Consider the following 26,321-nt stretch of genomic DNA (forward strand, 5'->3'; position numbering starts at 1 on the left):
CTCAGTAGAGTTTGACCCAGTTTTGCTGTACTTGTTTAAACCTTCCGTTCCCTATACCATCTGGCTGTTCATCCTCATGCACGTTTACGTTGTCTGTCTGTCTTTCTGCTCAGTAGAATACAATTTATTTAATGCAGTTCTACAGTTGTTGAACAAAAATAGCTGAGCACGTGGTGTGTGTACCTATCTCAGGCCTCCTTTTTTCCCCCCCTCCTCTTAGAACATTTTCCTAATGCACTTGTCAGTGTGTGTCGCATTGCTCTGAATCCAAAAGAGACTTCCTTCAGTCATAGTGGGGAGGAAATCACTGTTGTAGACATGACAAAGGTGGATGTGGCCAGCCATGCAGCAAATACAAATTAAAAAAAAAAAAAAAGGTAGAAAAGACAGAGAGGTTTGTGGGTCAAGCGTATTTTGTGAGAGAAAGGAGCCGGTGGATGTAGATTTCTTTCTTTCGTTTGTCTGGAGAAAAAACATTCAGATGAGCCTGTTCCTTTTTACTGCTGCAGAAGGTAAGATAACTAATTTGCCTTATTGAAATTATTTCATTTATTTCAACGATGGTAACATAATTTTGCTCAGGAAATGAAATTTTCCCTTGCACCGTCAAATCCTTTTGTCAGTTGTATCTGGTCCTGCAGGGCTGATGTGATATTCTCTTGCCAACTTGGCATTTCTTTTGTGCTCTGCGCCTTTTGACAATGGTCAACACAGTCTTCATGCAAAAATTTTTCTAAATGTTACAAGATAGAAGGATGCCTTTGATGGACTGTCTTCCATTTTGAAATAGGCATTTCAGATTAGGCTTTATATACCAAATAGAGGAGTATTTTGCAAACTGAAAGGAACCAAGTGTCCTATAAAAATGGATCTACTCAGAGTGAAAATTACTTCTTGAAAGGCATTTTCAAAAGATACCTGGAAGCTAAAGCAGAATTAGTCTTTGTGAGAAGTGATTTTAATCTTGGACTTTAAAATACATTGGGGATTTTTCCCACGCTTTGAGATGAAAAAGGGTTATTAGAAGGGGCTAGAATAACAAAGAAAGGATTTTTCGTTTTGCTGAAATAAAAGCATATCCTCCTTTAAAGACATCATTATCCTGTTAATGAAATTATCTGGAGTAATTTTGAAAATATCTTTATTAAAACTGATAAATAAACAATGTAAATCTGCAATAGCCACAGACATAACGGCCGCAGACAATACTAGGCTTTGCTGATGATTTTGGACCGTCACAATAATACGTATTAAGCATTTTTACTGTTGCAGTTTCTGTAGTTTTAAGAAGCAGAGGCAGGGCCTGTGTTTTCTTGCCTACAATCTATTCAGAGCTTATAAAGAAGGAATTTTCAGCCTTGTTTGCGTCAGTATAGAGAAGTCCTGGGGTTTTGTCTTCGCTCTTGTTGATGCCTTTTACTTCTGACGTGCCCTTGGCTAAATACAACCCACAGCTGGAAGGAGAGCCTTCCCTTCTGCGCGCCCTCCTCCTCCATGTTCCGCTTCTGACCGTATCAGCCTTCTGTTCTTTTCTCCACAATGTCCCAGTTCCAGCAGAAGAGATGGTGACTGCATCAACCGTTTCCACTCTTGTCCACGGCAATACGTGGACTAGTGTGAGGCAAAGAAGCAGGAGTTGTAGTTTTGAATCTTCTGAGGCTTAGGAGGGAGTTGGTTCCTGGTCTCACATCCTGAGACGTGTCCTCACCCCCTGTAACCAGCCTTTTGCAAACTATGAGCCCCCTCCAATCTGTCATTGAATTTTGTAGAGCTTCTATGGAGAGGAAATCCACAGGTTCTGCATTGCAAGTGGATCAAGATGTTTCCCTGCAACCTTGTGGCCAGCTCTTAAGTACTAGGGAAAGGTGGGAAGCTCAGGATCAGACCTGTGTCATTTCCTATTGCCGTGCTCTGCAGACCTTTCCGTTTGCCAGAGGCAGGTTGCCAGCTTATCTTTCCACACCTACCTCTCCTAAGCATATTTGGATTCCACTACAAGAGCGAAGCAACTAAACTATCGGTGATTCAGGCACTCTTTGTGCCCTGAAAGAAATTGTGAGAACTGTTCTCTTGGACCAAGTTCCATGGTGGTATTTGCGTGTGTGCAGAGGTGCACGTAGCATACCTTCGGTGCTGGCCAGCCCCAGGGCTGTCACAGAATCTTAAACATGGATAATCTTCCTTTTGCAGCATAATGATACATATTGGAGCTACTAATAGAGATTGCTGTGAGTGGGGAAAAAAGGTAGCTAGTTATTTGGGGAAGGGTTTTTTGTTGTTGTTTAGATGTTTTTTATAGGGAAAAGAAGAACGTGGGGAATTTTGAAATAGATACAATGAGAGAGAAAACCACCATGGACCAAAGCGTAGGCTGCTTTATTGCTTTTTAATTAAAGGGCTTTTTAAAATTTATACTTTCAAGTACTTTGCCTGATGACTATGAGGGATACAGCTGTGTTGGGATACTTGAGAGGGTTTTAATGCAGCTGTACAGTCAGCTGTACAGTACCTGTGAGGATCAGTGCAGCTTGTGAGAGGTGGTTTGTGCACAGTATGTATTCCTCCAGATAATAAGTGTATAGTTTTGAAATTCACTTACTCCAAAGGTTGGTTTCTGATGTTCATAAGCAGTGTAGGAAACACCACGTACATGGCTCATGTGTTAAAATGCCCAGCTGCCACATCGCTCCGTCCTGCATTAACCCGTACCCTGGCTGCTTTCACCCACTCTGCTGTGTGCCATAGTGGCTAGTGTTGCTACTGCATGTGTCCGTCCTGTCTTGCCTTTTCTCTGTCTGTCTGTCTCTCCTGCAGTTTTTGTCTGTGTGTGTCTGTTCGTAGATGAAGGGGCGGAGGATAAGGTGGGGCCGATGCACCGCTGCCCCGGCTGCGGGCCTGCTGCCGGCAGGGAGTGGCGTAGACAGCTGACCCCCTCCATTTCAGTGTCTGTGCCCGATGATGAGCCCTACAATTCGGATGAGGAGTACTATGAACACCCTTTGTTCAGCTCGGAGTGGGCTGGCTCTAGTACACGTCCCAGTGCCACAGTGAAGAGCACGGTGGTCTTGTTGGGCCATGATGAAGGTGAACTGAGCATGGTCCCATTTTGTTCCTCTTCCCCTCTACCCACCTGCCATCCATTCCATTATGTATGTGCCTGGGATTGCTGCTTTCTGGGGAGGGAAACCTAGCTGTGTTTTCTCCCCACATGGAAGTGATGCCCCTCCAGAGTCTCTCCATCTCAAAGTGGAGCTGCAGCGTGAGCAGTGAATGCAACTGTGGGGTCAGTGAAACCATGGTTCCTGCTTAAATCAGGCTCTTGGTCTGCCAGCCTGGCCTGTAGCAGAAGCAAAAGGAGCAGCTAGTTAAAGGAAGTGTAAACTAATTTGTTCTGTGTGCCAGGAACAGTGTGCAAAATAGGCCAAAAGATTGTTATTGGAGGTAAGTCAGTTGTTAACACAATGGAGAAAAAAACCCATGCCTGTGCCAAAGCTAGCTGTGGAAGGTCTTTAATTCTCTAGTAGGCAAAGGAAATCAGTTTTTACCCCAATATACACAGGTGACTTCAGGAAGTACTGGGTCATGTTTGATCTGCAGATTTTTTGTGGATACATCCAGTTAACGTTGTGTCAGCTGACTGCAAACGAGGAGAAAAAAAAAGTTTACTATTACTGCGTTTCTGTAACCTCTTTTTCTATGGCCTGAGCACATCAGCATTATTCAGTCAGCATGGGTTACATCAGAGTGAAATGGCGTTTGAGGAATCAAGGGAGAATCTATTTCGGTGGCTAACAGGGATGATGACTTCTTCTCCAAGGCAAAATAGATCATGTTTCATCTCACACCGTTTGAGTAACTCAACCTTGGAACACAGGAGCTGAAGTTAAAGAGAGTACTGAATCCTCTAAGGGTTTGTGTCTCAGGAAGATGGACGCGTAGACCTGAAATTGCTCACTGGCTCAAAACCAGAGCTGTTCAGAATTAACAGGATAATGTAGCATAATACTGCAACAGCACCAGAAAGGGATCAATGCTAACAGTTGAAGGTTGTCAGTGCCAGCACGCCTGCCTGAAGCGAGGGGAGACAGAAAATCACAGGAGTAGCCCTACTACAGCTGGGTGCCTACAGCTGTACTCAGCAGCTCTCCTGGGCTGGTTATTCGTGGGCGCCTTCCTTTTCGGTTATATGCACCTACCTCTGCTGAAAGTGTAAGATCTCAGGACTATGAGGATCTATTTCCTCAGATCTATGAGGAAAAAAAAAAGGGAAATAAGTGGGATCATCAGTGAAAAGACAGGCATTATGAAACAGCCCTCCTCGCTTGCTGGCTGTAAGCAAGCAGCCTGTTTGGCATAGAAGAGTCTGCTGCACAAAGGGAGTCTGTAGGATTCCTTCTTTAAGTCAGGGATAACTTTCTACTTTGGTGAGTAATTAGTTTTAATCATGTGGCATTGTGTGAAGTGTCTCAGGAAATGGAGGTGTATACCTGAAATTGCTCAGAGTAAAATGAGAGGCTTTCCTTAAAATTTTTTGATTGAAAGGGATGCACGTACAAAACCACATAAAATTGGAAAAAGAAAAGTAAAGCAAGTTATTCAAGTCAGGGCCTCTTGTGGCTGGACGCCTACTGTTCTGCCAGGCTGCTTTTACAATCTGCCCGTGTGTCAGTATCCCTGTAACACTCAGGCATCCGTCCAGTTCCGATTCTGAATCTTCTGGCTTCTGTTCATTTAAGATACAGTATCTAACCTTATTTACATTTTTATATGTTATTAATAATGTGTTGTACTTTACATAGTGATATTTTCTCAGCCTCAAGTAATGTTTGTGTTCCTTAAACCACTCTTTAAAGGCCAGAACTGAGGCGCATGATTGACTGTCTGGTTTTAACTGGGCCAGTCTCAGGTGAAAAATGAAGCCCTTGTACTTGAATCCCAAGAGTCTGGATACAGCCACTTTGTTCTGAGTCTGATTCAGCAAGGTCCTTAAGCACGAGGACACACATCAAACCCAGGGGGCTCATCAGGTTGACTGCAGCGTGGCTGCTGGTCAACCGCTTAAGTATGTTGCCGAATCAAAGGTTTCACACTTAATCCTGACTTCTTATCAGAAGGGATACTGATAGCACACAGTAATATTCTGTCTGAGTAGCAGTGGCGGGAATACCGTCCAGAATGGAGATTTTTGCTAATCAGTCCTCGGCCATGGCGTAAGTAGAGGAAGCTCTTGCTACTACTGTACTGATCCTGACAGCCCATAGACTGGGTGATGTATTTTAGAAATTCAGATGAACAAATAGTTATATTGCACTCATTGGGTTTTTTTGACGTAATTGGTGTCGAGGAGCTTGGGGCTAGTGGGGCAACAGAAAAGAAAATGAAGAGTCCTTGTGTTAAATCTATGATTTTCACATACGGAGTTCAGCTGTCAGGCAGCCTGAAGGAGAAACTGTTTATAAACCTGCTCAGTGTAGGTATCTTGACTGAATTCTTGTGAAACCATTAGTTATCAGCTATGCACAAGGCTTATTAAGACTATGGAAGTGGCTCAATATTTTGCCAAATGCAGGATCCATGTGGTAGATTGATTTGCTGGCATTTAGCAGTCAGTATTGCCAAGGTCAGTGGAAAGAAATCAATGCCTCATAACTTCCTCCACCTCAACTGAATGTCTTGTACTGGATTAAACAGCACATTTATCAGAAAAATATCGGTGTATTTTGAGCTTGTTGATGCATTGGTGTTGTCAAGGCCATCCATCATTCAGTACCATCTCCATTTGCAATGAATATTTGATCCACAGTCATCTCTGGGAGAGGTATACCTGTAAAACACTTTCAGCTCTCATTTTACAGCAGAAACATGCTTTTCTGGCGGAGATAGATTTGTTTGATTGTTTGTTTGGTTTTTTTCCCTAAGGAAAATTCAGTTCCACAATGACTAAAATGGGCTGGATACTAGCAGTCCTTTGACACGCTTAAATCTAAAATGTTCAGAGCTGAAAGTGTTATGCAAAAGCAGTCCTGTTGAGCTGGGTGCTTGCTGTTTACTGTTGGTGTTGATGTCGCCTCCTTTTTCCATTCCCAAGAAGAAGAACCAGTAAAGAGTGCGATGGCTGTGGAAGTGAAACCTGCTGCTCTTCCTGGGAAGCAACTGGGGAAAGAGCACGGGCCCATTGAGCCTTTGGACCAGGCAAAGGGCCTCTGTGAGGGTCAGTCGGATTCTGGTGTGGAGGCCAAAGTGTGTGGTGAAGACAAAGCGCCCAGAGCGGCATCCAGCAGGGAGAGTGTCGCAGTTGTGGTGCAACAGCCCCCAGCAGACACCTCCCCTTCCTCAGCTGAGGGAGGTGTGTGTGTCCTCCTTAGGTTTGCATGTGTTTGCTGCTGGCCAGTCCTCCTCCAGCTTTCTCCAGTGCTTTCCAAGGCTGTTTCATTTCCTGTTCTTCCCATTTATTAGTATGACTGCTCTTATTATGCTTGAAGAGTGTGTAGCAGATCATATGATTGCATAGGTGCTGTATGACAACATGGTTTCCCACCGCTGCGGCTGATTCCTGATTTTTTACTTTGCCATGATAAAATACGCTTTGCAGCTAAGCTGATTCCTCCGTGTAAACCTTTTTCCCGCATCTCAGATGTGTTTGCCAGTCACATTGCTAATCTATGTATATTTTTTTCTTTTCGGTGCAGAGATTCATCTGCTTTGCTTTCAAAAAGTGGATTTATTGACTTTGACTATGACATAAAGAGGCTTAAACTGTAGAAATGTTTTCGTTTGCAGTGTGCAGGTTCTTTGTTTGGTTTTTGTTTTTGTGTGTGTGCTTCAGTGCATTCTGGTTTAGCTTCCCTAAAGCTATTGCTTCTTATGTCATATCCTTGCCATTCATTGCAGTCCACCCCTCCTCTCCTCGATCATTGCCAGAACTCTGATTTTTTGTGTCTTACCTTATTACAAAAGTTTAACCCTGCTGGAGAGCCTTGGTCAGGCAAAACCTCCATCACTTCCACTGGGATGTTTGCCTTCATAGTGAAGTTTAGGATTGGGCGCATAGGGTGAAGTTCTGATCTGCTTACTGAACAAAATATTTACTGCAATTTATTGCCTTTCAGTATGTAAGAACTAGGCTTCAGGATTTTCCTTTTAATGGTATTTCTCTTCAGCCAGTGCAACAAGGTGTAAAGACCCATTATATGGGGTAGTGATGTACCCGTGCAATACCTGGCTGAGAAACGCTGCATCTGGGAGGCTGGTGTTGTGGCTGGACCAGCTAAAGAATATTAAATGCCTTTGGCAGTCAGAATATGTTTTGATACCACTGGTATTATTCATTTGCACTACAGTAAGATGCACAGTAGGATACGTAAAGAAAGTCAGTAGCTATTTAATTTCTGTGAAATGAGGATGACATCAGCTCAATGGCCGTGTTTTTATAATTCATAGAGTTTGCAAGTAAGTCATCAAATGTAAAAACATAAAGGAGTAAAATTACTGGACTTGTAGGCCTCTGTTTTTTATACCTGTAGAGTTTAGAATGGCAGTTGCTTTTTAACTAAATGTTACCGTATCCAGCTGTTTCAAGAATGGCCAATACTTTGATACTAATTGTTTTGAAAAATTCATATTCGTCAGAGCAAAGAGATGGCTCCATGGACTTTAAATCGGAGATGAGGAGATTCAGAGTTGGCCCAATGCTTGTTGTAACAATCTTTAGAAAAAAATAATAAAATTTTTTTTACAGATTACTGCAGAAAGTTCTGTCACATTCTGCAGTATCTCTCTTCGTATTTTCCATAACAGGAAGTTTTCCATATGATAGGAATCATAATTTTCCATAGGATATTAAAAAAAGAACAAGCTATTAATGATTAACAGCGAGTGTATAAAAAAAACTTAACTAGGTATTAGTCCCTAAAAATATAGTGGCAGACTGTAAGAGTAGCATTTTTAGTTTCAAATTAACTTAATTAGGGCCTGATCTACAGTCACTGAAGCATGCCAAGTGTTGTTTGACTTGAGTTACAGCTGAAGATGGCTGGCCATTTTGAAGACCAGACCTTCAAGATCTAGGACTATTAATAGCTCTGTTGCTGATTTACACAAACTGGTTTCATGACAGCAGTGAGATTTTTGTCATTTGCCAAACAGTAAATGCCAAAAGTTGGTACAGTTAAAAACCCAGCCTCTTCTGACACTTGCAAAACCTTTTATATGCATTTCTTTAGTTTAGCCTGCATGTAAAAGAAAAAAAGTAAAATAGATAAAGAAATGTATAACTATGTATCTTTAAAATATCAGCAACATACAAAGATACTACTGATTGGACTTAATCTTGCAGATTTCATTAACTCAAAACTAACACAAGTTAGAGTGTCCAGTAAAGCATACCAATGAAGTGAGGATTACTTGTGGTTTTACTGTTGTATACAAACCATGAAGATGAGGAAATCATATTAAATCATCTCATTTCAGTGGTCACATATTTATATGTGTGCAACTCACATTTTCACTGTAAAACCTCATATATTGAAAGGAAACTGGGTTTTAACACTTTAAAGCAGATTTCTAGGTGGATGGCCTTGCTGCATGTTTCCATCTTTCTCCCTCTCCTCTCCATCATTCATACCAGGATGTTGTTGTAAGCCACATGACTGCCTGCCTGTAAGTGCTTTAAATAATTTTGTTACCAAACCCAAACAAACTACTTCAGATTTACTTGCAGCCACGAAGATGGAATTCCGTGTCCAGGAGGGCGCACGCCCTTTCACAGCAGAACCATTAGACACAAAGCAGCATGAATCTGTGAAAGACAGTAAGACTGATGAGCAACCTAAACACGATGCCTTAGTTCCACAGCCAGCAAAAACAGAGGCTATAGATAAAAAGAGCAAAGACAAAGAAAAAATGCCTTCACCTCTATCAGAACAGATCCTGGAAACTGAATCACAAAAGAAAGGGGAAGCCAGTTTTGCAGAACCTGCTGCCAAGCCTCCTGCTTCTCAAGAACAAAAGGACTTGTCCTCTGAACTGCCTAAAGGGTGCAAAACAGAAGAAAGGACTGCAGATATGCCCTCATCATCCAACCAAGTTATGTCTATGAAATTTAAAGACGACCTTAAAGATGTCCAAGATCTTGCCATGAGCCATGGTGAAAGTTCTCTGTTGCTATCAGAACCCAAGGCAGAAGCAGCCAAAAGTGAACTTCCTTCAGGCCCATCTCCCGCTGTCCCCCAGGAGCTTCCACTCAAAGACAGTTCCAAAACGAAATTGGAACCCGCTGACCAACTGTCTGCCAAAGATCTCACTAAAGATGAACAGATCCACAGAGACAGGACACTAGCTCTGCAAGAAGTCTCATCAGTAACTGTAGATGGCCTGAAGACACCAAGCACCCAGAAAATCCCTGCATGGGGGGAGGAAAAGGACATGACCAAGGATGAGAGTGATGAGGAAGAAAGGTATGACTTCTATGATAAAGGGGAGGCTCGAATATTAGATGATGGTAAATTTACCACAAAAGATGAAGTTAAGGCACTTTCCCTAGACAAAGCTGATTTTCAAAAGGATGATGAAGCTAAAAAGTCACCTGATAATCTCAAAGCAGAAAAAGAAATGGACCAAAGTGGGCTCCCAGCAACAGTAGACATGAAAGAGGAGGTCCAGCCAAGAACGCAGGTGTCCCCAGCCAAGTTAAGCCATGAACTGACCCTTGAGAAAACAGCAGAGCACCCTGATACCGCTCAGTTATCCAGAATAACAGAGAAAGCCCCTGTGGCACCAAGCTTAACTACTGACAAGACCCCTACTCCAGAACTTTTTCAAGAGAAAGATGTTAAAAAAGATACTAAGGAGGATAAGACAAGTGTTTCAGCTCCTCATCAGATGAAAGAAGAGGAGGATCAATCAGGAATGTCGAAGTATTTTGAAACCTCTGCTCTGAAAGAGGAAGCCTTCAAAGCAGATGCTCTGAAACAAGGCAGTGATTACTATGAGCTAAGTGACACTAAAGAGAGTGTGTATGAGCCTTATCAGACAGATCGTCTGATACCTGAAGACAAAGAGGAAGAGGAGGAAGAATTACAGACAGAATTGGATCAGCAGCAGAGTGGGCCTGCTCGGGAAATAGGATACAGTACCCTGGCTCAGAGCTTTACACCAGACAAATCTGAAGAACCAAGTTCCCCAACAGAAAGAATGTTCACTATTGACCCCAAAGTCTATGGGGATAAGAGAGAACTCCACAGTAAAAATAAAGATGACCTAACTCTGAGCAGGAGCTTGGGGCTTGGGGGGAGATCTGCCATTGAACAGAGAAGTATGTCTATTAACTTGCCCATGTCCTGCCTGGATTCAATAGCTCTAGGATTTAGCTTTGGTCGTGCACATGATCTTTCTCCCCTCGCTTCAGATATCCTAACTAACACTAGTGGAAGTATGGACGAAGGTGATGACTACTTGCCAGCAACCACACCAGCATTGGAGAAGGCCCCCTGCTTCCCCATTGATAGTAGAGAGGAAGATGAGCACATCGAAGATGAAAAAGCAATGGCAGAAGAAAAAGTCCAGCCTGAGACCTTAGTCGAATCACCTTTCCTGGCCAAAGAATATTACAAAAATGGGTCTGTCCTGGCTCCTGACCTGCCTGAAATGTTAGACTTAGCAGGGACAAGATCCAGATTAGCCTCTGTGAGTGCAGATGCTGAGATGGCACAAAAGAAGTCAGTTCCTTCTGATACTGTTTTGGAAGGCAGCAGCACAGCCCTGCCACCTGTGACAGATGAAAACCATGTAACTCTAAAAGCTGAAAGTCAACTAGAAGACTTGGGCTACTGTGTTTTCAATAAGTACACAGTCCCACTCCCTTCTCCAGTTCAGGACAGTGAGAATTTAACAAGCGAAACCTGTCCCTTTTACGAAGGCACAGATGAAAAACTGAGACGTGGCCTGGCTCCTGACCTGTCTTTAATAGAAGTGAAGTTGGCAGCAGCTGAAAAATCGAAAGAAGAATTCCTAGGTGAAAAAGACCTAGGTCAGCATGCCACCGGTGAGTCCATTCTGGCAAGGGACTTTGAGCAGGAGAAAAAAGAGAAGCTGGATACGGTGCTAGAAAAAAGTGAAGATCAAGTTGACTCTAAAGAGGTCTATCCCATTAAAGGTGCAGAGCCAGAGAAGACAAGACCTGAGGCAATCTTAGAAATGAAAGAAGAAAGTGTGGCTGATAAAGTTCACGTAACCGATGATACCACGTATGACAGAATATCAGCTTCAGAGACAGCAATAGAAAAGGATGCTGTTTCTTTGTTGATGGAGAAGGAGGAGAAGATTCTTAGCGTTGTTCCTGAAATAGCTGAGATAGAAGCTCCAATAAAACCAGATTACAATGCTATAAAGCACGATTTGGAAGTGGCTGCAAGGAGAGCTGACCAAGAATATCAGAGTCAGTTAGATACTAAGATCAGTGAGGTTGTTTCTCTCCCTTCAGGGAAGGACAAAGCCTCTGTTAAAAGAGGAGAGCCTGAACCCAAAGATACTCAACAGAAAGATCAGACCATCTTGTCCAGAGAAGCAAAGGATGCAGATGTACTTTCCAAGACCGAGCCTAGTTATGTGAAGGACAGCACCAAACTGTCTGAAACAGAAATTAAGGAAAAGGTGACTAAGCCCGATCTGGTACATCAAGAAGCAGTTGATAAAGAGGAATCTTATGAATCTAGCGGAGAGCATGATCAAGCCCAAGAAGGTTTGAATGGAGAGTCCTTGAAACCAGAGGATATCAAAGCAGAACCTCCAAAACCTCCCGTGCCTGGGGAAGAGACACCTGCACAGTTACCAGCAAAGGAACCTTCTATGGAGCCCCTCCACCCAAAAGCTGAGCCTCTCCAGGAAGAGCCTGCTGAGATTCAGATGGAGAGCATACCACAGCCTGCAGAAGGAACTGAAAAGATTCCCGATACAGCTGTGAAACCTACGGAAATCCAAAAGGTGCTGCCATATGAAGTGGAAGCTGGGGCCACAAAAGGGGAAGAATGTGAGGAAGAAGAGGTAGAAGTAGGTCAAGAAGAAAAGGAAGAGGATAAACAGCATCTTATATCAGAAATGCCCCCAGAAGTAGACTTTGGGAAACCTACTGGTGAAGAAATGCTAGCCAAGGGCAGCCCAGAAGCACTGCCTGAACTGAAAGGCATCATTGAATCCGTGGTGACAGTAGAGGATGACTTTATCACAGTGGTGCAGACAACAGTTGATGAGGGCGAATCTGCTTCCCACAGCGTGCGCTTTGCTGCTACTCAGCAGGAAGACATTGAAACAGGGGACTCCCAGGCTGAAGAGGAGCTGGAGGTTGAGGAAGTGGCTGACATTCAAGTGGAGCCCAAGGAGGGCTCCCCCGAAGCTCCTGCTTCACCCCAGAGAGAAGAAATCCTGCTCACCGACTACAAGACAGAGACATGTGATGATTACAAAGATGAAACAACAATCGATGACTCCATCATGGACACAGACAGTCTCTGGGCAGATACTCAAGGTGTGCATTATCCTTTCTGTTTTGTCTGTTAAATATTTTTGCTTCCAAATCATAATGATCAAACACAAAAATTATTATAGTTGTAATAGTAATCTCGGCATGTTTCAGAAAAATGGTAAAATAGTCTGCCTTTTTTTATTAATCCATCTGCTCTGTCTTCAACTATTTTTCCCTGCTCCACTGCAGTATTGTTGACATTTGTTACTAATCTTTTGTTTGTTGTTATAATTTGCTCTGATCCTACAGATGATGATAGGAGCATCATGACTGAACAGTTAGAAACTGTTCCTAAAGAGGAGAAGGCAGAGAGAGAATTGCGAAGATCATCTCTCGATAAGCATAAAAAAGAGAAACCTTTTAAAACTGGGAGAGGCAGGATTTCTACTCCCGAAAGGAAAATAGCTAAAAAGGAACCTAGCACACTCTCCAGAGATGAAGTGAGAAGGAAAAAAGGTTCATTTAACACTCCCTATTTTTATTTTTATTTTTACTATCGTATAGTACTATCTGGTTACTCTGTTGTAGATGACGTGCACCTTAACAGTATTAATGGTAGTGCTTTTTAATGAGATATTTTACAACTATGTGAAGGGCCGTGTGCAAGGCTCACTGCTCCACTGGTCACGTTTCAGTCGTAGGCATCCCCACTGATCCCTGGGTGACACACCTGAGAGTAACGCGCCGGTGCTGTCCCCCTTCCGACTGAGGATTTGTTCCCCCCAGTAGAGCGACGCATGGGGATGGAGTTGTGGAGCAGTGGGCCTGCCGCTTGATGTATTGTCATATGAAATTGTTTGCTGGGTTTTTTCCTGATTCTGTGTTTTTGTGTTTTCTTGTCCATAGCAGTGTATAAGAAAGCTGAACTTGCTAAAAAAACTGAAGTTCAGGCCCACTCTCCCTCCAGGAAAATCATTTTAAAACCTGCTATCAAATATACTAGACCAACTCATCTCTCCTGTGTTAAACGGAAGCAGACAGGTGACTGCGTTCTGTTCAGTTATGCAATGTGGCTGGCAAACATAGACATATTTTTTTTTTGTAAATCTCATGGCTGTAGCAGCTTCTCTATTTTTTTTATTTTTTCCTCCAAGAATATCAGTCTTCACAGATAGTATTGCTTTTTTAGTGTTTTATATCATTTTTCTTTTCTTCTTTCATTCCTGGTATTTATTTGTTTATTTAATGGAGGCCATGCTCATGTATGCTTGTCATTGCTTGGACCTCCAAGTGCTGTGGTTGTAACTTGGCATCGTGCTTATAGTGTGGTGTTGTAGGAATTTCTACTCATCTTTTTTTATTTATTTTTTTTTTAAATTATGCTTTTTTGTGTTTTTTTTTTTCTGGTGGGAAAATGTTGACAGCTTAAACCATGGTATGCGTTTCCATTATTTTGCTTTTTTACTCTCATGCATAATAAGAAGTGTTTCAGACTTATATTTTGTTGATTGATGTTATCTGCATTGACACTTCCCAATCTGTCACTGATGTTTATGCTGTACAGTGAAAATCCACAGGGAGAATCCAGCCACGTGCAGCGTGAAGCTGAGAGAGAAGAAATCTGGGCTCACACTACGAATGCATTCCAAGCAAAAATCTTAATATTTGGTAGAGGAAGATGAAAGGATGAAACAAATGATTCCTGTTACGTCTTGATAGTGTATCAATATTTAGAGGACCAAAAAGAACACTTTCAGCATTTTCATCATATTACTTGTTTCTCTGAGTTCAGGCTGGAAAGATGAACATCTTGACTTTTCTGGTGATCTTAGGGGGAAAAAAAAAAATTCCTAAAAGAGGCCAGGTTTTCTGTCATGTAATATAGCCACATGCTGCAGTGCGGTTGTTCATGAGTGAAACTAGGGCTGTTAAGAGAAGAACCATGCGCAGCAATGCAGAGCTACACAGGCCTCTCTCATGGCTTAGAAACTAAGAACCCGTCCTGTAGTTAAACAGTGCAATTCCAGAATTCTTCCTAAGAGGTCATTTCCATCCAGTTTTGCACCAATGAGTCGCTCCTGTTCTAAATTCAGACCAGTCTCGGTGTGGAGGTCTGATGAGTTAAAATACAGTAACAGGACAGTTATGCGAGGGTAGCTCTGTTACCATGCCCCAGCTGTACGACGTGCGTGTTGTCTCCTGGTTGTATTCCATTCGGACAACCAGACGAGATACTCGGTCCCGTCGCCTGGCTGCTGTGAGACAGTCTGGCGCTTTCACTTCCCCTCTGGGGAGGAACGGAGCCAGGGCAGGAAAGGCTGATCCAGGCCCCTCTGTCACAGTGATGGCTCCTCCTGAGTTTGCAGTCTCTGGGCTGTCCTAACTTGCACTCTGGACCAGAACTACCCAAGAGTGAGGAATTTTAAAAAAGGATTCAAACAACTCTTCCTGCTACCTCTTGCTGTTTGCAGAAGCACAGCTTGATCAGCTCAGAAGTTATGACCCATAATTCACATATGCTTTCAAAAGACCCAGGAGGTTCAATACGCAGTGGAAACTGGGGTGGGGAAAGCGTCGGCTTTGTAGTGTTCTCAACTTTGCACTTCTGCAGCCATGTGGTCAGTGCTGTCTTGCCCTCGGGTACTCTACCGCTAACTCCTCTGAACTTTGCTGGCCCGCAGTGTCCCGGAGAGGCCTGTCTCATACCAATAGACTTGCCTAAGGAAATCTGCCCAGTGCCTTATTTAAATGTGTGCTGCCTGGCGGCCGTCACGTCTTTTTCTCTCTCAATTCCATACATGGTGAAGCACATGTATTGGTCAAAGTGGAAAATGTAATACAAAAATGACCTCCCAGTACATTTAAATCCTGAAATGGAGAGCAACCAAAATGATAGTCCCAGATTGATCATAAATTTTCAGTAACATAGTTTGAATTTTGAGGCTTGGGCTCTAAAGCAGAGGAGCTTGAACCACACCACAAAGCGAACAAAAATATCTCTTAGAATGTTTCACCATACTCTGTGTTGCTCGAAAATTCACAGCATCCCTTATTTTCTTCTGCCTCACCTTTTTATACTAACAGATGGGACTTGAGGGGAGGCCATGAGAAAGAGCGCAGTGCTGTGTGATATCCTAAGAGTGTAGATGGCCATATGTTAACTTATATATCCCTGAGCCTGAACCCGTCATCCAGCTCTTTCCAGGATCTGGAATTTAGAGGGACATCGTCTCTCTCCCATTTTCCTTTTACGTAACACACAGCACTGTTTCTTGAAGGCAGTTTTGACTGTCAGTGTGTCCTATCTGGAATGGTCTTGTCAGCTTTAGTGATACCTTGCCAGCGGGGTCCCACCAAAAGTCCCTCGCAGTGTAGTCTATACAGCTGCGAGTATATCCTAGTCAGTTAAAACCTCCATGTTGCATTTACTGTGACTTTAAAACGAAACATGTCCAGCCGTAAGATACAAGTGTCTACAAAAAAAAGTTAATATTCGCTCCTGTTTTCTGCGTAGTGGGCTGGGAAATGACATCTTTTCCATATTTCCCCTCAATACCAGAAAAAATTTCCCATGTTACTGTAAAGCACTGGCAAATACTGCTAACTTGCAGTGCCGTATCCACAAGGAAGGGAACGCTTTTTATGAGACTCATCCTTGCCATTTGCAAAAGAAACGGTATGGCCAGCTCTGAGGAAAGAGCTGTGAAGTCTTTGCTTGGACTTGTGTAGCTCCATGGATGAAACCCCAATCTGACCAGTGTTCTGTTAGCGTCTGTGAGACGCCGCTGCAGTGGTGCCATCAGAGGAGTGCTTATGGTGGCAAGGGCAGGACAATGACCTGGCTATGAGCGGGAGTCACTACATGATAAGCTGCTGTTCCTTGTCTTCAGTTCTGGGGTCACCCCTTGAGGTACAACTTGTTTGTTGTGTATTTAAACTGGCAGGAGAGCCTGTAGAGATCTTTCGTTCAGGTGGGGAAGTTGTGGTGCTTTCAGGTAAGTCAGCGCAAGCAGCACAGCTGTTCCTTCTGCTTCATAGTGGGGCTGGTCAGGGCTCAATACTGAGGGAAGGAGGAAAGAAGCTGTTTGTGATTATTTAGGAGAGATGCAAAATGAACCAAACCCAGCAGTAACAGAAGTGGCAAAATGCGATGCAGGAGGGCTGTGCTGTACTTATCCCTGTTACAAATTCAGAAGAACTGAAGTACACAGTTATATACTCTTTTCCTCACAAGTTTTCTCTCATACTCCTTCAATTAAAAAAAAAAAAAAAGGCAATGAAATTATAGTAAGAGGGCAGAACTAGAGTGGCAAGTGTGTCAGAAAACCAGAGATCTCACCACCACGCCTGGGAACTGCACAGGGAAAAGAGAAAATTAATCAGTTCCGTCCTGTAAGATGTGTTTGGGTTGGTTCTACAGCTGGAAGTCCAGCTAGAGGTTGTTATCTCTGCCCACCGTCCTGCTTCTGCATTTACTAAGGGCATCCTGGCACAGATGCCAAAAGATTTCACATCTAGTTTTTGTGAAACAAATCACATCCTGAGCAGCAGTGTTGGGGTGAAACTAATAACCTACTTTCCAAAAAGCTGCCCCATTCCAAAACTTTTCATAGGGATGGAATCTAAGTCATAGAAAAATTTTACCTCAAACCATGTTGTATCAGATAAATGAAGTACTGAATTAACGTGCTTGATGTCCCACGTATCATTTGAATGGCTGAAGTCTGAGGGCTTGTTTGACCCACGGCACACTGACCTTGTTGACGCAACTAGGATGATAATTCAGCAGTGAATCTCTCTCTCCACTAGGAATGTTGGCTAATATTTTGAAAAGTGGTGATTTCAGGGGCCTCTCTTAAAAGTTTCATTTGTGGATTACTTAAAGGAGCCTAATTTTTAGAGGACAGTCCCAAAAATCAGGATGCTAAGGTGTCTGAGGATTGACCTTCAGAACTAGAGCCTCTTATAGTTATCAGCTATTTCTTGAACTTTTTACTGTAGTTTCTAGACTTCTAGGTACGTGAATAAAAAATTTTGATTTGTTTGAAATGTGTAGAATACCATTTTACCTCAAGTATAGTGAATATAGGAGATTTTTAAGGCAGGTACATTTCTGCATACAGTTCACAGAGTAATTCACAAGGTGATTGCTTTGCACAGTAGTTCCAAGGCTCTTAATTGTTCTAACAAGTGTAAAGTGTACTAAGTGGAAATGCTTGTTATTAATGTTTTTAACTATCAAGTCTTTGTCTTTCTTTGGGTCTCTCAGCAGCAGGTGGTGAAACAAACCAGGCTCCTGGTGTATTTAAACAAGCGAAGGAAAAACTCTCAGTGAGTAAAATCATCATTCGTCTTTATAATCTTCTTTTGTCCTTAGTTCAGATCTTTTTGTGTTAATTCAGTAAGTGTGTGTTCCACTTAAAATTTGTGTTCCGTTTAACATTTATTTGCCATATTCATTTTTCATTTAAAAGGGTAATTAAAACCACCTTTCCTGAATAACCTCTGAATTACAGTCCCGGGCAGCAGATGATGACAGTTTGCAGACCCGGGGGGGCACACAGACTCCAAGCTGCAGGAGTTGGATGTTGTTCAGCATTTTGAGGCGGGTCATCCTCTGGATAAACTCTGCACCTTGGCCCTTTGTGCAGCACCCAGCTGGTGCTACCGGCAAGAGTGACTGCTGGGCAGGCAGAATCCCTCACTGGGTGTCTTCTGAGGCACCGTTACGTAGCCCTGCGTTCTGCAGAGCTCGTGGTGCATAGAAGGTATCGGCCAGTAGCATTTCATGTACAATGAAGAGCTTTCTGAACGGCCGTTTCCCGTACCACTGGTTTCTGTCTGTGTTTTAACCCGGCGGCTGCATGCCCTGCCTTCAGCTGCCCTGCAGCCTGTTCTGCTCCCTGTGCCTGGCTCTCCTCGGCTCAGTTTCTTTCAGCAAGTCCCGCCGTGCCTCTCCGCCCTGCTCCCATGCTCGCCCTGCACTCTTCCTGGCCCACCACTCCACAGTCCCCAGGAAAACCACCTTCCTTTTGCTATCCCCTGGGCAACTATTTTTTACATGACGCTCACCCGTGCTAACTCACATCTGCAGCATGACGATGCTTTGTTGTTGTCAGCCATCATTAACAATGAAGAAGTTCCTTAGGATTCCTCTAAATTTCCTAGTATCTTCCACAGCTGATTTGTTTCATCTGTCTAACCAGATCGCTAAATTCTTTGGGGAACAAAAAACTCTGTCTCATAAAGTGCTGTGCATTACTTATGAATCGTAAGAAATTGTTAATGATGAGAGTAGCATAACTGATTGGAGGCTTTGGAGGAGCTGTGAAATTTAGACCTGAATTCAGCCATGGATTCTGGGATTTCATGTGGTTTTTCAGGTCTGACCCATTTCAGCTCATAAGTAGGAAACTACTAGAGCTTCTTTACTAGTAGAGTAAGAAATATCTGGATAGGTTTCTGGCCTGAGTCAACAGTATGGTTTATTACTCTCTTTTCTTGGGGGTGATCAACACTTACTCAAAATAAGTGAATACTAGCCCATTTTCAGAGTCATCATTATTCATGGAGTGCTGTAAGTACAAGCACTGCAAAATCATTCTCTGAAATTATGTGCTTTCTGTACACCTTTCTTATTCCTGTCTCTTAACATTACGGTAAAGATCAGAAGTCTGTCCCTTGCTTACTTTCTCTCCCTGTTGCCTCACTTCTCTGGTTGCCACACTTGTGCGTCTCTTGGACATTTTCTCTTCTGTGCCTTGGCTTCACCTCTGCTTTTATAAGGGCCTCTCCCTTTTTGTTGTGTTTCTTCCCGATTTTCAGTTTTTGTGTCCATCAAGTGCAGCCTTTTCCTCTCCACTGGTAATGTTAGATCACCCAACCTGGTCAGTTTTGTTACCCATCTTCAAACTACAGTTTACATGCTGCTTTGCAGAACAAGTTCAGGAAAGGCTAAGCAGTTCCATCTGCTGGAAGGAGCTGTGTACCTGAGGTAGCGAGATGATGAGAACACGGGCCAGGTGTTAGGAATGCCTCTGAAATAAAGTGGGGTTTTCTACATCCCAGCTTCAGCAATCCCTGAGTCTTAGTCAGGGTTACACAGATCTTTGACCTGTGCACAGCTGGTACTTCCAGCCACATGAATTATAACAGAGGCCAAAGGTAATGCATTGCTAACAGAGAATAAGAATAGTTTTCTGGGCAAAGCACTGGCATTTTGTTTCTTTGCTTGCTCTACCAGCCTTGAGCATGTCACTGAAAGCTGGTTGGGCCAGATTCTGCTGCTATAGCTGGTGCTAGAAAGTGCCTTGCTCCCTAAGTAACACTGAGGGGATCTAGACTGTGGTAATCTCGGAGCAGTGCATTCCTTTTCTCCAGCTGTTCCATTGAGAGATCTCAGTCTCATCCAGCTTTAGCATCCCTGTGAGATGCACATGTTCAAGGAGGACGCTGTGTGCAATATGAGTGAAAAGGATGAGGGCTCTACGTTGTGCCTAGAACCTTAATCTGTAAAAATTCTCCAGTCTTGTTAGGGGAAACATTTTGCATGACCTGGAAGTTGAAAAACATGAAAACCACTGAATGAACATTTGGGCCTCAAACTGTGCATGCTTAGTTTATCTCAAGTTCAGAAGACCAGGTGAAAGGTGTTTGCAGAACGTCTGCTTCTTGGAGCCACCCAACATGATACCCTGCTTCCACAGAGTTTCAGCATCAATAAACACCTTAGCGGATTTGTAAACGTGGTCCCAAGTTTCACAAGTGGATGGGACCTGTAAATTGAACTATGACAAATCAGTCAAAGCCTGGAGAAGCCTTTGATGTGACAGAAACACATATTTTTCAGTTTCTGTTTAAAATAATTATTCACTGATTTTATTCTGTGTATTCTCGGGCAGTGAAATAAGTATTAAAAGAAAGAGACGTAAATGTGTTGCAAAACTCATTCTAGGAATATGTTCTTGCTAGTGAAGCATTTCCATCCTTTGAACTAATTTCTTGTCTTGCTCAGTAGAGCTACTTGGTATTACGGAATCACGGAATTTTTCAGAGTTGGAAGGGACCTCTAGAAATCATCTAGTCCAACTCCCCTGCTAAAGCAGGACTGCCCAGAGCACATGACTCAGGACTGCACCCAGGCCAGTCTTGAAAGTCTCCAGAGAAGGGGACCCCACAACCGCCCTGGGCAGCCTGTTCCAGAGCTCTGTCACCCTCACCGTAAAGTTTTTTCTCATATTTGATCAGAAATATGGATGATGATATCCAGTAGAAGTCTCTCAGCTGTGTGGTAGGACTGGAATTGTTTGTTACAAAGTTCTGCAACTCTTAATCATGTTGATGGTGTGAGGGATGACATTCAGCACACCCGCCTCAGTTTTCTGTAGGCTGAGTATGTAGCCTAAGCCAGACGCCTATCAACAGAGAGCTGACAACACATTTTCTCATTTTCTAACAAAGACAACTTAAGGAGTAACTCAGACATCTTTTCTGAACATAGAGAAACTCTAGGTGAATCACTTAAATCTAATGCCAAATTTTTCGCGGCTAAAGTTCTGTACCAAATCTCATAATTACAGGCCCATTGGGATTGGTTCTGTGTGTAACTTCATGCTTGTATGAATAGAGAGAGAATCAGGACTACATTGCCAAGGTAACAGCCTTGCAATTGTTCTTTGTAGTATCAGTTAATACCCGTGGGAGAAAAAAAAGTGTTGCTTGAGTAAGTAGCCCTGTTCTCTTTCAAGGAAATTCCTTTTTGCAAAGCAGTTAGGTGCTCCTGAGTGTCAACGAAGAATTTTCAATCTGTCCTATCAATGTTTAAGTGGTCCTTCAATGGGGTATTATCATTCAAAATGAGACAAGAATCTGAACACAATGACATATCTATCTTGTCAGCCTTTCAACCATATACGAGTTTCCTCATCCCAGGACTCCACATTGTCCCTTTATAGAGTGACACCAAATGCACAGAATACAGTGTTTGGGGTGCATTAAGGATTTTGTTTGTACACAGTGGCACAAGAAGCAATGCTGTCATGTCGTTCTGCCATTGTGGTCATACTGGTGTAACTTTGCTGTTACGATTCTTTATTCTTGACTGTAGCCTGGAGGGATGTATTTCAAATGCACACCTTAGTTTTAAAGGACTAAGATCTCTTGGTGCTCCTGTAGTTTTGCACTTGCTTCCAATGCAACCAACCAGCAGCTGTACCAGTTAAATGCCATACCCGGCACCAGTTTTGTCCTATTAACACAAGAAAAAAAAAAAAGCATCTGCAGAAAAAGGCACTTCCTAGAATCAGTAACTCTGTCCAGACCCAGAGGGTTTCAGTCAAACACAGAACTAAAACTTTCATGCATGTCAGAGCTGCATAGACACCATTACCAGACACAGGAAAAGTATTAATTCATAGCTTGCCTTTTTTTTTTTTGTGTCCATGTTGCATGTGCTTTCCTTTTGTCCAGCTTCATGTTGTGTTTTCTTTTGTTTGTTTTCTCATGACTAGACTGCCTCTTTGTCAAAGATTCCTGCCTCAAAGTCTAGAGCAAAGTCATTGCTTCCTCCAAGACCCAGCTCAGCTTGCTCATTAACTACTAAAGGGGCCACTTTTCTCGATACAGACAGTTACTATGTACGGCCCTCCTCAGCAGGCCCAAGAGACTGCTTGCCCTACTCAAAATCAGATGCTAAGGTAAGGTAGCAGAGTTGGTAGAGAGAGTTAGCTTGGAGATGTGTAGGTGAATTCCATGGATCACATTCTCTCCCCACTGAATTTGAGTAATTCTCTGTGAAGCTTACATGGGATTACTTACATCCAGTGGCAGGAAAACTGATTATCAGGCTACAAGATTTGTGCTATGAAATGGATAAAAACAGAGGAGATTGTCCAGAGGAAACATAAGTGAAATAAGTCATCACTAGAAGGACGTATCTTCTTCCTATTGATGGTGTGGATGCTGCTTCATTGACTGCTAAGAAGTTGCACCCATTTGCATGTGGGTAAGTGGCAAAGAGCAGCAGTACTAATTTGCCTTCCGAATTTAAAAAATGTAATTTTCAACCAGTTAATATTCTCTTAAAACAAATTCAGTCCCCAGTGTAGGAGGGTACAGTTCTAATCACCAGCAATAAGGGCGGAAGCCAAGTGCTCTAGGAACCTAATTTGATATATGCATGGGACCACGTTGAAGAAGTTCCAGTACAAATTTAAAGAGATGTTTGGCAGTCCATCCTAGTTTTCCCATGTTTACATTTCACTTGCGTTTCAAATGTACTTCATGCTGAGTTGATGACTATCCCCATTTTAGAACTATTTTCACTGTTGACTTCCGTCTTCTATGTAACACTATGCTTGGTGTGTCTTTTACTGGTTGGGACCATCATCATATTTGCCTTTGGGAATACTATCTGCTTATGCAAGACTGTCTTTGGCTGCCCGTCCCATAAGTTCAAAAATATTCTAACATACATGTCCCTTGCTCTACCTCTGGTAAAAAGAAGGTATCTGCTGATTTCAAAAAGTAAAAAGACGAGTATGGAAGGAAATAAGACACCGGGATTAACAGTCCTGCACTCAAAAAATAAGCTGTAGCTAAAAATGTTTCTCCATAATAAGATTACAAGTTAGTGTTCAAAAATGCAAAAATCATGCATCACCTAACAATATAGTGTGGGGTATATTCTGGGCACCAGTACTGCAGGTACTTTGCAGGCAAATTTACATAAGAATGTCACACCTGAACACCAGACAATTTTTTTACTTTCAACTTGCAGTAAAAAGCACTTGTTCCTTATCAAGAACCAAATGTGGAATCCATGCTCATTTAGGTCAAGAGTATCTGTATCTGTCTTCAGTAGCTCAGAAGCTGGGTGTGGCGATGCAGTGCTGAAGCACCAGGGAGCTGAGCGGAGCGTGGAGGTGGCTGGATCCCTACAGCTGCTTGGGTGGACAGAAACCTGGGCCCATAGGACGAGGTTTCCTCCTCTGTGTATAGGTTGAGAGAAATCGCAGCCCAGAGAGTGAGTTTTGAACACTAAATCTTCCTTTTTTTATTTTCCTGCTATTAGGATGGAGTAAGCAAGAGCCCCGAAAAGCGTTCCTCTCTACCGAGACCTTCCTCTATCCTTCCTCCTCGAAGAGGTGTATCAGGAGACCGAGACAGAGAGGAGAACTCTCTCTCCCTCACAGCTTCCCTTTCCTCTTCAGTACGACGGACCACCCGTATGTTTTTTGCATATTAACCCTATCCTACTGCTGTGAATGTCTCCCATCCTTGTTAGATTTGTCACATTGCTGTAGCGTGGTGTGTCCCTACCTTTTATGTGGAGGGGAAGGTCTGGGGTATGCTGTTGGCAATCAGAGCCCCACAGACCTTTTTTGTTCAGCCGGCAAGTGCTGAGCTGCAAGGGCTTGACACCGGGGACAGCGTGCACCCTTTCCACAGTCTGCAACGCCCAGAGCTAGGACTGCTCTTCAGACTAATTGCTAATATTAGAAAATGCCTTTGCAGGGTGGTCGGAGCTGGGTAAGATAGTTTACAGGGCATTTGCAAACAGCAGCCACAAAAATGTGACAAACGTGAAGTAGGCAATATAAAATATTCTGATGGATCATGGAAAAGTAAACCTAATATTATGGTCATTAACTTGCTGTTTCACAGTAATGATCTCCCTGTGCTCTAATCCTAGGGTAAAAACTCTGGTGAGAATTGAGATGTTAGCTAGCAGAGTGACTCATTGGGGAAAGTTAGGATAGTAAACAGGCAAGGTCCTTTTATGAGGACCAATGTTATCAAAACACAAGCTAAAAGAAGTTACAGGATAAAGAGAATTTTACCAAATACCCTCAAAACTTTTAGATAGATTTGCATTCAGCCCAGGCCTCAGAACCTTGATGTGGGTCCCAGCTTTCCAATAGGAATTCCTCTGGTTTCTCTCTTTAGAAACCGATCTCAGTCCCTTTTGAGACAGCTTAAGGGAAGTAGATAATTAAATTCTGCCAAAAAAAGTCCTTTGAAATTCTCGGGTGATGCTCCAAGGGTAAAACAGAGACCCTTTGTAAGCAGAGTGACCTGCAGCTGGCACAGCAGCCCATTCTGCTGACTAGAAGTGAGAGACCATTGAGCATTTGCCAACGTGGTGAAGGGCCGAGGAATGAAAAATAAATATTCCAAAGCTGCAGGGAGATGGAAAAAAAAAGTCATTCCCTTTCTGTCTCAGTTGCTGTAGTGAGAAATTTCTGATTTAGGGTTGGTTTGGAAAGAAAGAAACCATTCAGGGAAACTGGAGGTGAGAGTAGGGTATGTTCAATCTGTCTAATGAACCACATAGAGTAAAGAGTTTCTCCAGGACCCCAGTGGAAAGAATGCCTTGTGTTTGGTCCACTACCATTAAATAAACAGAATGATTAACAAATAGATTAAATAAGATTTTGATTAATCCCACTAGATGGTCTAGAGAGGCCCATTGGATTTATAATTCCTGAACGTTTTAAAGGTGAAAACACGTGTGTGCCCATTCAGCATTGGGGTTCTCAGGCTTTGGGGGTTGGATTGGTCTTTCTCTCCCAGAGTATTCTCAGCAAAGCTTTGCTTCAAGCAGCATATGGAGATAGCTCGGCTTCTGTTCATTTGTGTTTGGGAGTTACCAGCAGAGCTGGCTGCGGAAAGCACAATGCCACTACTAAACTGATCTTGTGCTCAGTGAAAAGGACTGGCAATGCCATAAACACTGAATGTAATAAATAAATAAATAAGTGTAATAAATAAATACAGGATTTATTTATTTTTAGCTTGCATGCAGATGCAGCTAGAATGTGACTTCTAATCAAGGTTGCCTTCTGTAATTGCTTTCTTTCACTGCGCTAATGAAAAATAGCAATTGAACGTGAGGGACATCTGCCCACCCACACAAGACAGCTGTGATTTACTCATCAGCCGAAAGCTCACCCAGGGTTCAGCTGCGGCCACCGGGGGACCAGCAGCAGCCAGGAGTTTCAGGATTACAGTCAGCATTTTCTCTGCTCTCTAGTTTGACGCCCAAATACATTGAAACCGGTGAAAACATTCTTACTGGTTAGTCGGGTTGTCAGATGAAGTCCCAAACGTTAATTTCCAAAGGTATTTCTAGTCCTTTCCCTGAGAGGGAAACGGATGTGATATTGTGCCTTGTTGAGGAGGTTTTGCAGAAAGCGCGGGTGTTGTGGGAAGCACACCTGTGTTACAGAGTGAAGAGCTCGGTCACCATGTGGGCAGTTCACCAGCTCAGCCACACGTGAGAAGGTAGCTCCTGGCGGGTTGATTAGCAAAATAAGACACAGAGACAGACATGGTTCCAGCACTACCGCAGCCATCTCAGAGCTGTATCTTGCCTCGCACACAGGGATGCAGTCTTGGGAGGCAGAGAGGGAGGAAGAGCTGCATTTCTGTGGGTCTAATGCTGGGCTTTTTCTTGCACGTAGGATCAGAGCCAATTCGTAGCAGAACAGGAAAAAGTGGAACTTCTACCCCCACTACTCCTGGCTCCACTGCCATCACTCCAGGGACACCACCAAGCTATGCCTCCCGGACCCCCGGCACTCCAGGGACACCCAGCTACTCCAGAACCCCACACACTCCTGGGACCCCCAAATCTGCCATACTGGTACCTACTGAGAAAAAAGTTGCTATAATTCGCACTCCTCCTAAATCTCCAGCCACTCCAAAGCAGCTACGAGTTATTAATCAGCCTCTGCCTGACCTCAAGAACGTCAGGTCCAAAATTGGATCAACAGATAACATCAAATACCAGCCCAAAGGGGGGCAGGTAAGGATTCCACTCTTTATGTTTATCCATGTGTGATTTAGTCTTATGTGTGCACCT

The 26,321-nt window shown here is 43.1% G+C and overlaps 1 protein-coding gene across 37 annotated transcripts in view; it reads left to right on the plus strand.

Moving 5' to 3' along the window:
• MAP2 (microtubule associated protein 2) overlaps positions 1–26,321 on the plus strand; it is a 229,008-nt gene that overhangs the window by 182,847 nt on the left and 19,840 nt on the right. For 10 of the 37 annotated variants that reach the window (XM_063342104.1, XM_063342119.1, XM_063342113.1 and 7 more), the window contains 7 exons: positions 6,089–6,346; positions 8,708–12,520; positions 12,767–12,973; positions 13,364–13,498; positions 17,727–17,788; positions 23,529–23,682; positions 25,921–26,264. In XM_063342104.1, coding sequence (XP_063198174.1) covers positions 6,089–6,346; positions 8,708–12,520; positions 12,767–12,973; positions 13,364–13,498; positions 17,727–17,788; positions 23,529–23,682; positions 25,921–26,264 — 4,973 coding nt within the window. The remainder of the gene's footprint in view (positions 1–6,088; positions 6,347–8,707; positions 12,521–12,766; positions 12,974–13,363; positions 13,499–17,726; positions 17,789–23,528; positions 23,683–25,920; positions 26,265–26,321) is intronic. The other 27 variants (XM_063342122.1, XM_063342134.1, XM_063342123.1 and 24 more) reach the window with 13 other exon arrangements.

The sequence above is a fragment of the Chroicocephalus ridibundus genome, chromosome 7 (genome assembly GCF_963924245.1).
Source record: "Chroicocephalus ridibundus chromosome 7, bChrRid1.1, whole genome shotgun sequence".
NCBI lineage: Eukaryota > Metazoa > Chordata > Aves > Charadriiformes > Laridae > Chroicocephalus > Chroicocephalus ridibundus.